This window comes from Canis lupus, chromosome X (assembly GCF_003254725.2).
Source record: "Canis lupus dingo isolate Sandy chromosome X, ASM325472v2, whole genome shotgun sequence".
NCBI classification, from domain to species: Eukaryota; Metazoa; Chordata; class Mammalia; order Carnivora; family Canidae; genus Canis; species Canis lupus.
The window spans coordinates 6690873-6707150 of record NC_064281.1 but is presented as its reverse complement, the minus strand read 5'-3'; the positions used below and the strand labels follow the sequence as shown (position 1 = coordinate 6707150).

Genomic DNA, 16278 nt, shown 5'->3' with positions numbered 1-16278 from the left:
CCGTGTTTTAAGGAAAAGGAAGCCAGGTTCCAGGACAGTGTGTGACAGAAAAGGGTCCTTTTCAGATCCAGTGGTGAACCAAGGATCCTGGTGAGACACTCTTTATCCAGAAAGCTACAGTAGGGAGGGAACGGGCATGTGGAATTTGGGAGAAAGGGTGTTCCTGGCACCTGGAGCTACAAATTCCAGTGGGGAGAGTCACAGGGTGGCCAGGGGGTGGATGCAGGTGAGTGGGGGTGACACTGGGGGAAACACGGTCCGGGCAGGGGCCAACTCATTCATTCCTGGGGACTGTATTCTAAGTGAGAGAGAAAGCCCAAAGGAGCCGCAAGCACAGGAGACACTGTACGAGTCCCCATGACTACGGCATGAAAATGTGAGCCGTCACAGTGACCACAGCAGAAGCTGGGAGAAGGGGATGGGTGCCAGCTGTGGCAACAGCACACCATGAATGGATGGTAAAAAGGCGGGCAGGACGGTGCTCCTGCCCACCCCCCCAAAGCGTCCTGGCCCATCACGCCATAACTCGGGGACCTTACAGGTGTCCTGGTGGAGAAAGGCCTCGATGGCATGTAAGCGTGGGAAACTCAGCGTGAAGCAATGTCAAATGAGCTTTCTGGCTGCAGGACAACGGAATCTAACACGAGGTACATTCCGTATCTCCAGGAGATCTAGAATAACTACACAGGGAAATCTCCCACACATACTGGCACACTCAGCACATCATAGTACATCACCCATTTGCAAAACTGCGCACATCCTGGTCCTGAGTCCTCTGCCTTTCTCGCTGGATGTCACTAACAAGTTACATTAAGACACTTTTTCCAAACAACCTTCAGAAACTAGGGCAGTGGAGCCCAGCGGCGTTTTCACAGGAAAAGCTCGATTTTTCTAAAGACTTTTGTACTCATAAATGCTGCTATTTTCTGAAGACTTTTAAAGAGGGCCTCAAGAGAAATGCAAATTACAACTACACTGAGATACTATCTCTCACCTCTGAGACTGGCAAAAATGCAAAAGCTTGATAATACATACTGTTGGCACAGTTGTGGGAACAGAAACTCATCTGTTAGTGGTGGGAAGGCAACATGGCACAACTCCTAGAGAGGGGGATTTGGCAACGTCTCCTAAATACAATCTATGCATTTACCCTTTGGCCCAGCAAATCCACATTTGGGAACTTATCCTGAGCTCTTTCACATCTACTCGTGCACAGCATCAGGAGTAAAGTCGATGGGAAACGTTATGAATGGACGTACGTGACATTCTCCACATCACAGAAAAAGACAACTGGGGAATCTGCATCTCCCGATGGAAGTACCCTCACCACCAGCTACAAAACATACTTCGCCCCCAAAAAGGAATAGAAAAAGAACTTGAACTGAAATCAGTTCAAGCCTCTCAAACTAACTGCACTACTTTGCATAAGTAGCAGGGGACGGAGGAACGTGTTAAATGATCCCATGAGTACTGAAGCAGCAAAATTCAGAATCAGGAAAATACTACAGGACAAGCAAATTGGTTTCTTCAACAAATAAGTTGTTGGCAGGAAAAACAAAAATAAGGATGGGGTGTAGAGACTCAGAGACACACCCACCAAACGTACCACATGGGCCTCTTCTGAAGCTGGACCCGAACGCACTGGAGATGGGAAAACTTGCAGGAAAGGAGGTGATGTTAAGAGATGATGTTATTAAGTGGAGGTACAGGCATTATAGTTATGTTTTCAAAAAGGATCCCTAACTTTAGGAGAGCTATTTATGGATTAACTATGATTCTAGGATTTGCTTCAATAAGGCAGTAAGGGTTTGGGGGATGCGGTGGCCAACAGACTGGCCCCTTTGTGGTTAGTTGCTGAAGTGGGGTGAAAGGCACAGAGGGTTCCATGATACTATTCTCTCTACTTTTGTGTATGTTTGACATTTTCCATCATTAAAAGTTTATATATATTACACACACACTTACACACACACGTACCTAATTCTATCATTAACCCAGAGATTATACTCATGGCCAGTTCCCATTTACAAAAATTAACAACATACATAGACCTAAAAAAAATACAAAAGGTTCTTTTTTCTTCACTTGGACCCAAGCGTAATGATGGATTTCCTTGCTAGCCAGGAAAGCTCACCAAGATAAACAAGTAAGAGTTTAAAATGTTATAAGCGGCTAAATTCCTGGCGAGGTGTTCTGGAAAAGAATATACTGGATATTCTGGGAAGCAAGAAGAGCAGAAAATTTTCTGGAGGAAAACCTAGGGTCTCTGCCTTAAGTCAATATTGGTCATAACATCCAAGAAGCCCATTTATGTACAACAGCCCGTGTATCATCTGTGCTTGGAGTTAGGGTTTTATAGTAGGGGCAGGGTTAATCACATTATCAATGCTCACAGAAGGTTTTCCAAATTTCTCAATAATAATACCAATTCCACCTGAGTTGATAGAAACATAAGAGCCAGTCTTCAATACCAGAAAAATGAGGCTGCTTTTGTCTCCTACACAGCCTAACTCAGGGGAAGGCTGTGAGATTATTTTTCACTTGCAAAGAATTTTGAGCATGGCATGTGTGCCCATTCTTTGTCTCCCTCCTCAGAGGACAGAGTGAGCATGTACAGTGACAACGCAGCCAATTAAACACTGCCTCTCAAGGCAGTGCTAGCCAAAAAGCTGCAGTGACTCCCCCGGGACCCACAGTGAGTCCAGAACCTTCTCCCATGCCAAGCCTCAGCCTCCACTGGGGAGGGTGGGCATCCCCACAGACTCTGGCAGGGAGTGAGGACTGCCCCCTGGGCAGGGATGCATTTACCCCTGCGAGTCCCCAACGTGAGACCTTGCTAAGGAAAGCAGAAAGCAACTACGAAGAGCACTGGCCCTTCTCTGCTCTGGCTGCAGGTGTCAAGTACAGCCCTCCCTGTGCTGGCTGCTTCCCATCCCATAAACCCGCAGAAACCAAGGCCACCTCTTCCTCTTCTTGACATTAGTTCCACTCCAAGCGATGAATCGGCTTCCCAGAGCCCCGGACGGAAAGGGCTTTCCTCAACCACTCCCCACCCACCCCCGCCCCAAGCCCCGGCACCTTTGCTTTTCGAGCGTTCAGCCTACAGTTGTGCCAGTGGCACCTGTACTCGCAAGGAAATAGCCATGGCCAGAGCAGCGGGGGCCAAAGGGATGGGTCCCGGGCCTGGCAACCTCACTACTGAAGCCAGAGCGCCGCCGGGGAGGGGGGGAGGGGCAGAGTGCCGGGCCAGGCTCCCCTCTGAGGCTCGGGGGTCCTGTGTGGCCTCAGAGTGATCCTGACCCACCTGGAATCTCAATCACCTTCTCCAGAACTTCTACAAGGGAAAATTGACCTAACTGCAACGTCCACGTGGCACAATGCCTAGCATTCAGTTGCATATTACCTAGACACACTGCGAAGTCCCAGCTCTCCCTAGGTAATGAGAGAAAGCTACCGTGTGGCCGAATGAAAGAATGAACTCAATCTCCGATTCAAGCAGACAGCCTAGTAGAAGACCTCCAAAATTAAACTGTTTGCTTCTGCTTATTTCTTATCTGGCCCTTTAGCGAAAGTGACACAGGAAAATGCAGCCACAGCCCAGAAATGCACCCTAGCAGGCATATGAGCATCTGGAGGCTGGCTGGCAGTAAGGAGAAGGTAACAGAACCTGTACTAGTGCGTTGGGAATGGACAAGATGAGCAACAAAAGAAGACTGATTTGTCTAAGCAAATTTTTAAAAAGCTGTACTGCAACACCTCGGGGGCTCAGTGGTTGAGCATCCTCCTTCGGCTCAGGGCGTGATCCTGGGGTTGAGTCCAATGTCGGGCTCCCTGCAGGGAGCCTGCTTCTCCCCCTCTGCCTATGTCTCTGTGTCTCTCTCTCTAGGTCTCTCATGAATAAATAAATAAAATCCTTTAAAAAAATTTAAAAGCTGTACTGACCAGGGCTAATTAAAGTAACCACCACCATGGACTGAAATCAGGGGAGAAGGTGGGCGTGCATACACACCACTGGATAATGGTAGAGAAGCAAAAAGCTGACAGTAAAGTTAAATGACTCCAGGCCACAGTAAGCATGTGGATGGGATTATCAAAATCCACTGTGTGGTGGGACCTGCAGAGGGCATGATTATGTCTCAGGGCCAGAGAAAGCCAAGACCCCCTGGCAGGACCCAGCTCACCTGTCTACTTTGACTCCCTTGGTGCCTATTATATGTCCTTAAGAAAGAAATGGGCAAACAAATCATCAACCAAACCAATCCTGGATGATTAAGAAAGTGAATCTCAACCTAGTATTAAACAACAGGGTTTGACATGCCCAGTAATTACCCTTTATATGGGGCTGAGATAATTATGCTTGTCAAACACTGACATTCTTGTATCACTTCCCTGTAAAGAGCAATACTTCGGTCACATGTGACACACTGTCATTGTATCTGCATACAGGATTCAAGAGAGTGGCATGCTGCCCACCCTTCCCGAGAATAGTAACCACACAGATCCCTGCCATTTGCTGAAGGTTGACTATGGCAGGCACTGGTGCTGCCCTCTGGACAATTTTTTTTAAGATTATTTATTTATTTATTCGTGAGGGACACACAGAGAGAGGCAGAGGGAGAAGCAGGCTCCCTGCGGGGAGCCTACTGGGGGACTCAATCCCAGACCACAGGACCACGCCCTGAGCCAAAGGCAGATGCTCAACCACTGAGCCACCCAGGTGTCCCACCCTCTGGACAATTCAGCCCAATGATCATGGCTCTGGATTGAACATTCATGTCCCCCCAAAATTCACAAGGCAAGCCCTAACTCCCAATGTGATGGTATATGGAGACAGAGTCTTAGGGGCAGTTAGATGAGGTCATGAGAGTGGGGTCCCCCAGGATTGGGTGTCCTTAAAAGGAAAAGACACTGGAAACCAGAGCTCACCACCACCATGGAGAGGCATGGCAAGAAGGCAGGAAGCACCTTTGCCAGTGCCTTGACTTTGGCCTTCTAGCCTCCAGAACTGTGAGGAGGAAATGTTGGCTGTTAACTCCCCCAGTCTGTGGTAGTTTGTCATAGCAGCCCGTGCTAAAACCATCCCCACTGAACCATGAAAAAAGCAGGCACAGAAGGTTTCATGAAGCAGATGCTCAAGTTCAGCAAGTCAAGCCAGGCTCTGAATCAAGAGAGAATAGACTCTCAACCCACCGACAAGCATGTAATACCCTTTCTCAAGAAAATTAATTCTTTTGGAAGAACAGTATCACCAGTTAGAAAATAACTTTTGTTCACTGAACTTGCTGACTTAATACAGCTCACATAAAAAGAATTCAACCCCGAACTCTTAAGTAGGGATAAAGTTCTAACTGTAAAGATGCCAAAAGGAAGAAGACCTACAGACCAGACTGTCCAACAGGATGTTCTGGGACAATGGGAATGTTCCATTATCTGTGCTATCCAAGGCAGTGGCCACTAGCCCAGTGGTTCTCAACCGGGGCCTCGTGTGCCCTCCAGGGAACATTTGGCAATGTCTAGAGACATTTTTGGCAGTCACAACTGGGTGAGAGGGTACTACTGGCATCTAAGGGGTCATAGCTAAACATCCTATGATGCACAAAGAGTTACTTGGTCCAAAACATCAATCACGCCAAGGCAGAGAAAAATCTACACAAGCCACAAGTGACTGCTGAGCATTTCAGATGTGGCTATGCAACTGAGATTCTAAATATGTAATTTTATTCCATTTTAATTAATTTAAGTTTTAGGATAAAAAATGTTGAGACTAAACCGAGTAAAACTGGAATTCAAATTTAAACAGCCATATGTGTCTTGGACAGTGCAGCTACAGAGAACATGCATAAAAAGAAAACAAAGGTCTTATTTCTCACATATTTCCACTTAAAGGAACCAAGTTATCTTCAAGGAAAAGAAAGAGTCTGAGGCTTAGGACTGGGAAAAGATGAGCACAAATAAAAGCATAAAAGCGAACACCCATGAAGCTTTGGGACACATGCCCAGGCACCACACAGGTCAGCCCAAGAGGAAATCACAGAAAAAGTGCCCCTTCTATAATCACAGGCAACTCACTCTTGCAGGGTCTCCACCCCTCTCTCCTTGTACTGCAGTTCTTGCTTCATCTGGGTCAGCTCTCGTTTTAATCTGGAAAGCTGAAGACAAATTACATTTTTTTTTCCAAAAAAAAGCTATGAAAATGATTTCTACAGTTGTTAGCATTGTCATCCAAGTTCCTGATTAGTTTACAACCCCCTGGATCATCTATCTTCTCCGTGAACTTCCATCCACGGGGCATATATAAACAGCCAGCCTGGAAGAAGCACCTTGCTTAGATACAAAAATCCCAGATCACTGACAGGTTCCTACCTATGTGGAACCCACAACCATTTTCTTTTTCAAGGCAGTGATTTATACATTACAAGTAGCAAACTATGTAATACTTTTTTTCATCTTCCCTCTACTTACTACTTAGATCCCATGCATGAAACACTGTTGCTAAAAACATGCTGTCCCAGTAGGGAAAGTCAATCCCTTGAAGTGCTTAGTTCAACAGATTCCAGCACCCACTTCAGGCCTGTGTTAAAACTCAGGGGCTGGGCCTGGGAGCTTATGTGTTTAATCAACTCCCCAGGTGTTTTTCTCAGGTGCACTAAGTTCTGAGAACCACTGCACTAGAAAAGAAACCCTGGTTTCGGGAACGAGACACCAGAAGAGGAGGCTTCATCTCCAAGATGTCTCCCACGCCTCATTGCCAATGCCACAAAACCGTCCCCCTTCCCCTACAACCAAGACAGGGGGCTGAAAGGATGAGACAGGGTGGCACATAACGAATTCCAGTGTCACTGGGGAAGGAGCATCAGAACCTTCTGGTCATAATGGCACTGCAGGAAGGATTTCCCTAGGAATACAGCAACCAGGGAAGAGCAGCGGGTGCTAAAGCTGCCACGGGTCAGACCTAGCATCCCTCTAATACAGGGAAGCAGTCCTTTGAGATCGGGGCCTAATGTCACCAAATCCTTCCAAATTGGGCGGGAAGAGTCCAGCTCTATGAAAAACACAGAGGGATATACAGGCCATTTTTTGATAGATGGGCTGAGGTTTCAAAAAGAAACTTTTCCCCTCCTATTAGAAAAAAGTGAAGAGTAAAACCAAATGTAATAATAATCCACGAAATTGAAAATTTTACCAAGATACGAGTGTTACACACACTGACCACCATGAAGTGAGCCATGATAAGTTATGTTACATAAAAATACATATGGAGCTTCTAGTCATGAAAGCACTCATTTTACTCACCCTATCCCGACGACTTGCTATTTCTGCTTTAATTTGGTATGGGTCGTACTTTGTATTTGCTGAATATCCAGAGAAGGCTAAACAGAAGGAAAATACTTTATTTTATAATGGATCCTTTAAAATAAGTAAATACACATAGACAGGAACTTCTGAATCAACCATTAATTCTAAGTCTCCGATTTATAAGCTGGCCCTGGCTCCTAAGGGATTAACATTTCACATCCTCAAATCTTGATGTTTCACTTGCCTTTCTGGGTGATTCCACATGAGGAAATCCATGGCTGTCGGTAAGTCAAAACTCTGTTCACTTCGACTGCAAATTTACTCAGGTTTAAAAACCACAGATACACTCAGCAGGGTGCGGGGGTGATTGTGGTATGGACACCTGCTCTTACTACAGAAATAGTACCCGCAGCCTGAATCCATTTTGACACTCTTTGCACATGCATACGTACACAGATGGATGCCTCTAGAAGGACGGATACGAATGGTTATTCTCGATGGTTTCATCACCAAAGATTTCATTTCTATTTTCTTCACATCTATATTCTCCAGGTGAACAATTTTTGATGTAAGAAACAAACGACTACTAGAGATTTCGAAAATAAGAGACAACTTTCTAGTAACGTGTCCGTATCCGGCAGGCCTGCAAAAAGCTGTTGGTCCCAGGCGCACGTCCGGGCACCCCGCAATGCGGCACCCCGACTGGGACGCCGGCAGCTACTTTCGCTGCGGGTTTGGCTGAAACCCACCGCACGACTGGGCAGCACAGCCCACGGGGCCCAAACCCCGACCGGCCACAGCACCGGCAGCCCGACAGCCAGAACCGGGGGGCTGAGCACGGCCAACTTCTGCGGGCGCACAGGCCGAAGAGCCTCCCCCAGCCTTCCAGCGGCTCCGGTGCCTGCGGCTGCTGCTCACCTCTATCACCCTGTTCACCTCTCCGCGTCGCCTCTTCTTGATGCTCCTGCATCCTTTCTCTTCGGCTTCGGAAGCCGTCGCGTGTGCGCAGCAGGGACCCGGCCTAGCCCTACCCTAGCCTGTCTGCACCGTGGCCACCCCACACCGGTCTGATCTGCTTCCGGGCCACTGACATTAACTCCACCTGCGCAGGAGACCCAGCTGCAGTGCCAGCACCCTCCCCTTACTCCCTTGACCTGGTCCTGAAGGCTGACTGTCATTCAGATAACTAGGTGCCAACGGCTAGAAGCTAGTGCAAAAGCCTTTCCTGACTTTGTATCAGAGAAGGATGGCTCCAAGTCATCAAGCGGCTTACGCAGCAAGATTGTTCAACAGCCCCAACCAGAACTACACCCGAAGTTAATCTGAGCAGTTCGGAGGGCAGCTCTTTAAAAAACAGTTCTATAAAATACTTACCACTGAAGTCCTTATCAGTCAGAAATTCAAACCATTAGAATCTACCAGAAATAATTATCCGGACGAGCTAATAAGCATTTGCCAACTTTATCTTAAATGCTCTTATATTTAGAATCATAATATCTCGGGACGCCTGGGTGGCTCAGTGGTTGAGCGCCTCCCTTCGGCCCAGGGTGTGATCCCGGGGTCCTGGGATCAAGTCCCACATCGGGCACCCCCGCAGGGAGCCTGCTTCTCCCTCTGCCTGTGTCTCTGCTTCTCTCTGTCTCTCATGAATAAATAAATAAAATCTTTTTTAAAAATCGTAATATCTCAAAGACAGGGAGTAAAACATTTTTAAAATAGAATTCTTTCTTAGATAAAGAATATCTATTTCCAAACCCTAGAAACTTCCACCTTGACTGGCTCTTTGGCTTCATGGAAGATCAGCACTAGAGTGACACCTTATACAAAGCCCTTAAGAATCAAAAATCAGGGACACCAGGATGCCTGGGTGGCTCAGCAGTTGAGTGTCTGCCTGCAGCTCAGGTCCTGATCCCGAGATCCTGGGATCGAGTCCCGCATGGGGAGCCTGTTTCTCCCTCTCCCTGTGTCTCTGCCTCTCTCTGTGTCTCTCATGAAAAATAAGTAATCTTTAAAAAAAAAATCAGGGACACGTGGGTAGCTCAGTGGCTGAGCGTCTGCCTTTGGCTCAGGTAGTGATCCTAGGGTCCTGGGATCGAGTCCCCACATCAGGCTCCCCGCGGGGAGCCTGCTTCTCCCTCTGCCTGTGTCTCTGCCTCTCTCTGTCTCTTATAAATAAACAAATAAAATCTTTTTTAAAAAGTCAGAAATCATTTATATAAAATCTCCACATTAAACTCCAGGGACTTAGAAGTTTCCCAGATCTGAGCTGAAGGGATTTCCACATGGACCCAGATAATAAGCCCATGAGCCTCGGGCTTGCTGACTCCTCACTTCCACGTGTGTCAACTCGTCACCTGGCATTTGAGGAAGACAATGCCAACAGTTACCACCTGGGATTGTTCCCTTTTGGGGTAGAAAGTAACCCCATCACCAAAGTCCAGGGGAGGTAACTGCGATGTTAAACAGCAGTCACACCCTGGCCTGAAATCGTTGCCACAAAATTCCTGTGCAATTTCATAGGGAAAATCAGCAAAGAGACTTGAAATAACAGGATGCAGCTGGACAAACACACAGCAACCTGTCCCCCAGTTCTCTCTCCTTCCTAACTAGCGGGACCTCGAGCTTGTCAGGTATGCACCTGTGCCCCGGGAGACTCGGTGTGTACCTAGCCCTGGAGGGGGAGCCTGAGAAACCGTAGCGTCAACAAGCCGCCGAGTCACCCCACGACAGGCGGACTCTGTCGCGTGACAATAGGTGTCCTTTGTCCAGGTCCACGGGAGTTAGTCTTTTCTGTTACTTACAGCTGAGACCGTCCTAAATGATGGAATAGGTTTGGCTTATGTAGATAGCATTCATGTCAGCTTTGCTACAGTCCCTACAATGTTAAGATTCCAAGAGTGGGAGGAGGGAACAGGCAACTCGATTACCTAAAACAGCGAGCACACTTATCTTCAAACCCTAAGGAGAGTTGTGAACACCGGCATAACTTTGAATAATATAATTCAACTCATATAGTTCTTAGTTCCTTACATCTACCAGTAAGTCTCATGTAACCCGTTTCCAGAGTCCAAGGAATACCTCTGGACTCCAAACTCCATTTTTCACAGCACACATTTCACAACATTTAAAAAAAGAATTGTTGGGAAGCCTGGGTGGTTCAGCGGCTGAGCGGCTGCCTTTGGCTCAGGGTGGGATCCCAGGGTCCCGAGATCGAGTCCCACATTGAGCTCCCTTCAGGGAGCCTGCTTCCCCCTCTGCCTCTCTCTGTGTGTCTCTCATGAATAAATAAAATCTAAAAAAAAAAAAAAAAAGAATTATCTTCCTTATCTTCTGTTAAGACACATCTCCGATCTCAAGGTTTATGATAAATGCCAGACTTTCACCTCTAAAGCTTTCTTCTCTCTTGAAGACTTGAGTGGGCACAGCTATTAAACAGCTTAAGGAGTCCATGCAGGCATATGGTAGCACTATGGGGGATCTGAGAACAAGGTTATGATCTAACTGGACCACAGAAATGTAAACTATTGTACCTTGCTATTAGAAGGTGCCTTCTACCTTTAATTTCACCTATTCTCATAAAATCTTTGTGAGAGTGGGGCATCTGAGTGACTCAATCGGTTGGGCATTCAACTCTTGATTTTGGCTCAGGTCGTGATCTCGGATCGTGGGATGAAGCCCCATGTTTGGGACTCTGTCTCTCTCTCCCTCTGACTCTCTCCCCTACCACCCCCGTGCTCACTCGTGCTCTCTCTCCCTAAAATAAAATAAAACATCTTTGAAGAGATGATTACTTATCCCCACATGACAAAGACTAAGTTTGTAGTGACTTGATCTACATCAGTCAAAAAGGGACTTTCTGTCTGAAACTTGGGCTCCTGTGGGCCTACAGCCCAAGATTCTTTAATCAGATCAGCTTTTCCATCAGGAGAAGGAATGGACCTCTGGCTCCCTGGTGCCAACTGTCCGATAGGTGACCATGACCTGTGTTTTTAGCACTCAAGATGCTGCAGACCCCAGTACTTATTCTGGATTTCGATTTTCTGGGGTCTTGAAAGGGGAAAACATGCATGTCCGCCTCTATCTCCCTTTTTCTCCATTCCTCACCGGCCTCCTCTGTGCTGTGAGAACCTGAGATCACCTCTATCTCCCTGTTTCTCCATTCCACACCGGCCTCCTCTGTGCTGTGAGAACCTGAGATCGCCCCAGGGGGATAACACGCTTTAAAAGACCAGAAGTCCTTCTCCAAAGACTTCCTCTGGGCAGACTGGTCCTGAGGACCAGGTGTGCACCTCCAGGCAACAGCACTACAGGGAGTTGCTCAAGGAAGCCAAGAGAATTCTGGCAGAAAGGATGGCAAGCCCCGACAGTTCCCATGCTGACAGGTACTAATTACCAGAGCAGCGACAAAAGCACGCATGTAAATAACCCAGGCCAATGGAGGAGGGCATGACATTTGTTTTTAAAGCCACCATAAGCAAAAGAAGGGAAAAAAAAATCAAGCCCACTCAGAGGTGACCTACAGAAGTAAGACAAGATGCCACCAAATTCAAAATAAGAATCTCTCAGAAATGTTCTCCAGGACAGACTGGGAGATTATCTCTCAACAGACATGCATGCCCTGCAATCACCTTCAAGATTGAGTCTTGCCAACTAATACCTGTGAAAAATGCTGCGTGATCCATTTTTCTCCTGCCAGCTCCAACACGCTTGCATGAAGGAAAACAAAAGGTTGAATGGATGGACCGTGGCCATTATCCTAAGCGAGATAGTAGAGGAGAAACCCTCTACAGTGGATAACCAATGGAAGACAGTCTTTGTGGGACGGGCTTAAAGCCTCAGAAAGAATGTTGGCAAAACTGATAACTGATAAGGTCAAGCTTCACCACCACCTAACCCAGGAATTCAGGGTGGGTCAGCACTTTCTCACGGGAGAGTAGACCAACTCTCTCAACCACCCAAAGATACTTTTGGTGCAGACTTCTGGTAGTTTCTAGGAGCCAGGATAACAAAGTCATATTCCTTTTTTTTTTTCTTTTTCTTTTTTTTTTTTTTTTTCTTTTTCAAAGTCATATTCCTGCTGCTGGAAGAGACCATCACAAGTCAATCTAGACTAGTGGATGCTCACCTCTGGGAATCATCTGGGGAGCTTTACAAAAAAAAAAAAAAAAAAAAGTCTGACCCCACCCATAGCCAGCTAGATCAAAATCTCTGGGAGTGGAGCCCAGGCAGCAGTTTTTAAAAGCCCCTCAGGAGACTATACCCTGCAGCCAGGGTTCAGAACTACTGATGTAGACCAGGAGTTGGGAAACTTTTTCTGCAAAGGGCCAGACAGTAAATACTTTTGGCTTTGTGGGCCATATAGTCTCTCTCAAATCCTCAACTCTGCCGTGGTAGCTACTACAGACAATTGGTTAAGTGAGTGGATGTGGCTGTGTTCCACTAATACTTTATTTATAAACAGCCAGAGTGGACAAGATTCAGCCCAGAGGCCATACATAATTTGCGGACTGTGGTTTTTTTTTTAATATTTTATTTATTTATTCACGAGAAACACACAGAGAGAGAGAGAAGCAGAGACGCAGGCAGAGGGAGAAGCAGGCTCCATGCAGGGAGCCTGACATGGGAGTCGATCCCGGGTCTCCAGGATCACGCCCCGGGCTGCAGGCGGCGCTAAACCGCTGTGCCACTGGGGCTGCCCACTGACTGTGGTTTAGACTATAATTTACCCCATGCAAGAACCCCTTCCAAAAGATCCCGCAATGGTCATATACTTCATCTGAATGCATCAAGAAGCTAAATTTTCTCAGGAAGACTGAACACTTAGCTCCAGAATAAATACTTCTGACATAACAAACATATTCAGTGGAAAAGGCAAAGGGAAGGATACACTACAATGAAGAAGGTAGGGCATCTTCTTCTAGATGAGGAACCAATTCATTCTTCACCCAGAGAGAATTATGCTCACTGTATAAAATAAATGCATGGAATTTGAGACAAACTTTAAAATAAATTTAAAAACAGAAAAAGGCCTTCCTCTCTCCACCTCTAGATATGAGCGACGTTGACAATTTACTGCAGTTCCTCCTGGTTTTTCTTTCTACTTTGTGGTGGAGGATAACGCACATGAAGAAAAGTGTGCAAAACAGTGAGTTAATAATGCAAAGCAAATACAAATGTAACTCCCCAGGTCAAGAAACACAAAGGTCTCCAATTCTCAGGTAGTACTTTCTGTTTTCAATGTTTGTAGCTATCCAGAATGCTGCAATCAATTCCTTCACTACAAATATTTTAATAAACTCCCTTGCCAGCAATACAACACAACACGATACATGAAGAAATAGGAGTAAACTACAAAACAGAGCTGCAGAGGAGGAGTGGGTGCGTGTCAGAGCGCGCGTCCGCTGCCAAGCAGCTCCAACCCCTGCTCTGCAAGAGCAGAAAACAGGACTGGGGACCAGGCAGCCCCCAGAAATAAAGTGGAGTAGGGTTCTGAGTTTTGGGGACATGTATGCTAAAATCCAGCCAGCATCTGAATTTACTTTGCTCAAGGATAAAAAATGGTCAAGGCTTGGATATTCTTAGATTCCAGATGGCCCAATATTGACACAAAATCTTTTCTCTCCAGTGAATGGAGTTTTATTCTGGTGATTTCCATAACTCAGGGTGAAATCTGTCAAGGGGATGGGAGAAATGCATACCCCTTCCTCCCAGCCTCCCCTGTACCCTTCTGCTCCAATATTAAAAATGGCTATTTTAGTTCATTCCTCTGTTCACTATCGTTGCCTTATCTTTCCCTACAGTTGGCCATTAGGGACAAATTGTCCCCCAACACTTAGTATATACCAACACCAGGTGCTAAATAAGTATGTGTTGGAAACTTACTGAATAGTTTGGCGATCCTACCATGGGCCACAAGAAGGCCAAGGAGTAGATGGTGCTCTACCGTCTGCTTGCCCCTGTTAGTGTTGCAAAACTGCCAAATAACTTGTCAATTTACAATCGGTCTTTATTTCCAGATAACTTGAACCACCAGAGAGGGCAAGGTGTTTCAAAAACACAATTGGCTCTTTTGTGCTGCCTCTTCCATGTCTAGAAACAGTACAAAGCACGGAAGGTCACACACACAAACAGATCTCGGTTCAAGCCCTTTACTGGGTATGTAAGTTAGCCTTCCCAATATCGTTACTCACATGCACAACAAAGACAGCTTCGTGTACCTCAGAATGTTGCAATCCTGACAATGCAGAGATCATAACACTAGCCCACTGAATACTGGCTCCTTTCGCTTCAAGTCATTGCCGATGAGGGAAGTAATGGGAAATAAGTCCTGAATGTTATTCTGTTCCCAGTACCAGGAGACACCTGCCTACTGTAGAGACTAGCTCTGACAGCAATCTGGGCTGTGTGAGACCCATGTGGCCAGAGAGGATTCCTTTGAATTATCCAACAGAGTTTTCCTCATCATAATTGGTAGTTCAGGTTAAATGGCAAGCTGAAAGAGCTCGGTCAAAACCCCAGGGACAGCAGCAACCTGGTAAAGCACTTGGATCAAGGCCTAGATTCCATTCAGAGTCTTTTCCCAGATGAGCCCATAGGCCCCGGCAAAATCCACCGGTATTTCCAGCCCTCTGTGAAAATAGATGGGCCCAATCTGGCCCCTAAGGCCACATACACGAGTGGTTGCAGAGACTGCGTCTACACAGACTTCTAGCAGGTTGGGATTCTGATGAGCTTGTCAGAATCTCAAGTGAACACTCCAGAGTCATCTGCTTCCTCTACTACAGGTTTCCCCATGCACTGCTCAGGACAGCATCTTGAGTTTTCATTAAATTCTATGGAGCACAGGAAGGAATATAAGTGAGTGCAATTCCCTACTTGCCCCAATGTCAGGGGAGAGAAAAGCCCCTGGAAATAAAAAATCTGATGCTGAGGGATATCCCAGCATTAAAGGGCTACAAGCTCTCGGTGTTCTCCATCTGCAGGCTCAGCTCTGCCCAGGGACTCCTCCTCCCTCACTTCCCTCAGGGCTGGTGTGGAATCCAATGGGATGCTCGAGGGTCCTCCTGTCCCTGCATCAGCAAGGGCTCAGGTCCCGACCCCCACCTGCACTGCAACTCAAGTCTCAGCAGTACTAGTAGTAGGTCATGTGTAAGAAACATCTTCCCTCAAGGCAATTTTTTTGTTTCAATCACTGGCAAGAATCTTCCTACCAAAATTTTCTGACATGTCTTTCTCCCATTCCATCCTTACAAAAACCAACTGGAGAGCCTTTGGAGACCTAACCAAACCCAATCACGGGACAGATAAAGTCCCTAAAGGTGGTGGGGGGGATCCCTGGGTGGCTCAGCAGTTCAGTGCCTGCCTTCGGCCCAGGGTGTGATCCTGGAGTCCCGGGATCGAGTCCTACATCAGGCTCCCTGCATGGAGCCTACTTCTCCCTCTGCCTGTGTCTCTGTCTCTCTGTATCTCTCATGAATAAATAAAATCTTAAAAAAAAAATAAAAATAAATAAAGGTGAGTGGGAAGAAACATTCTGTCACACTGAATCAGATGAAATTGCCAACGTTCAGCCCTTTTTAAGCTACAAAATTAACAATTTCATATGGTTTAACCTAGCTTCTATCCTAACTTTCTAAAAGGCTCAAAATCGCTACCCATATGCTCTGAAAAACAGTTATAAGCTACTGCTGCAGCTAGGTGCGACCTCGAGGTACAAAGTCCATGGGCTTCTAATCCTCTGAGGTCACTAAGAGAGACCAGTTGCTGGGCCATAAGTCACCTCGATAGATTCCCAAAGACTGAAATCTTATATAATGTACTTTCTGACCACAATGGAATTAAATTCGAAATCAACATGACATGTTGAAAAAGTCCCAATAACCCATGAGCCAAACTATGGAAAGAGCCCAGATGTCCATCAACAGATGAACTGATAAAGAAGATGTGATATATATAGATATAGATATATAGATACACACACAC

At 46.4% G+C, this 16278-nt stretch overlaps 1 protein-coding gene across 2 annotated transcripts in view; it reads right to left on the bottom strand.

The window, feature by feature from the left end:
- WWC3 (WWC family member 3) overlaps positions 1 to 16278 on the bottom strand; it is a 120403-nt gene that overhangs the window by 55605 nt on the left and 48520 nt on the right. The window contains exons 1-3 of one of the 2 annotated variants that reach the window (XM_025436296.3): positions 11954 to 12300; positions 7294 to 7370; positions 6070 to 6149 (exon numbers count right to left, since the gene is read on the bottom strand). In XM_025436296.3, coding sequence (XP_025292081.1) covers positions 6070 to 6149; positions 7294 to 7370; positions 11954 to 11978 — 182 coding nt within the window. In that variant the 5' untranslated portion in view covers positions 11979 to 12300. Of the gene's footprint in view, positions 1 to 6069; positions 6150 to 7293; positions 7371 to 11953; positions 12301 to 16278 lie in introns of those variants that run through there. The other variant, XM_025436289.3, reaches the window with a different exon arrangement.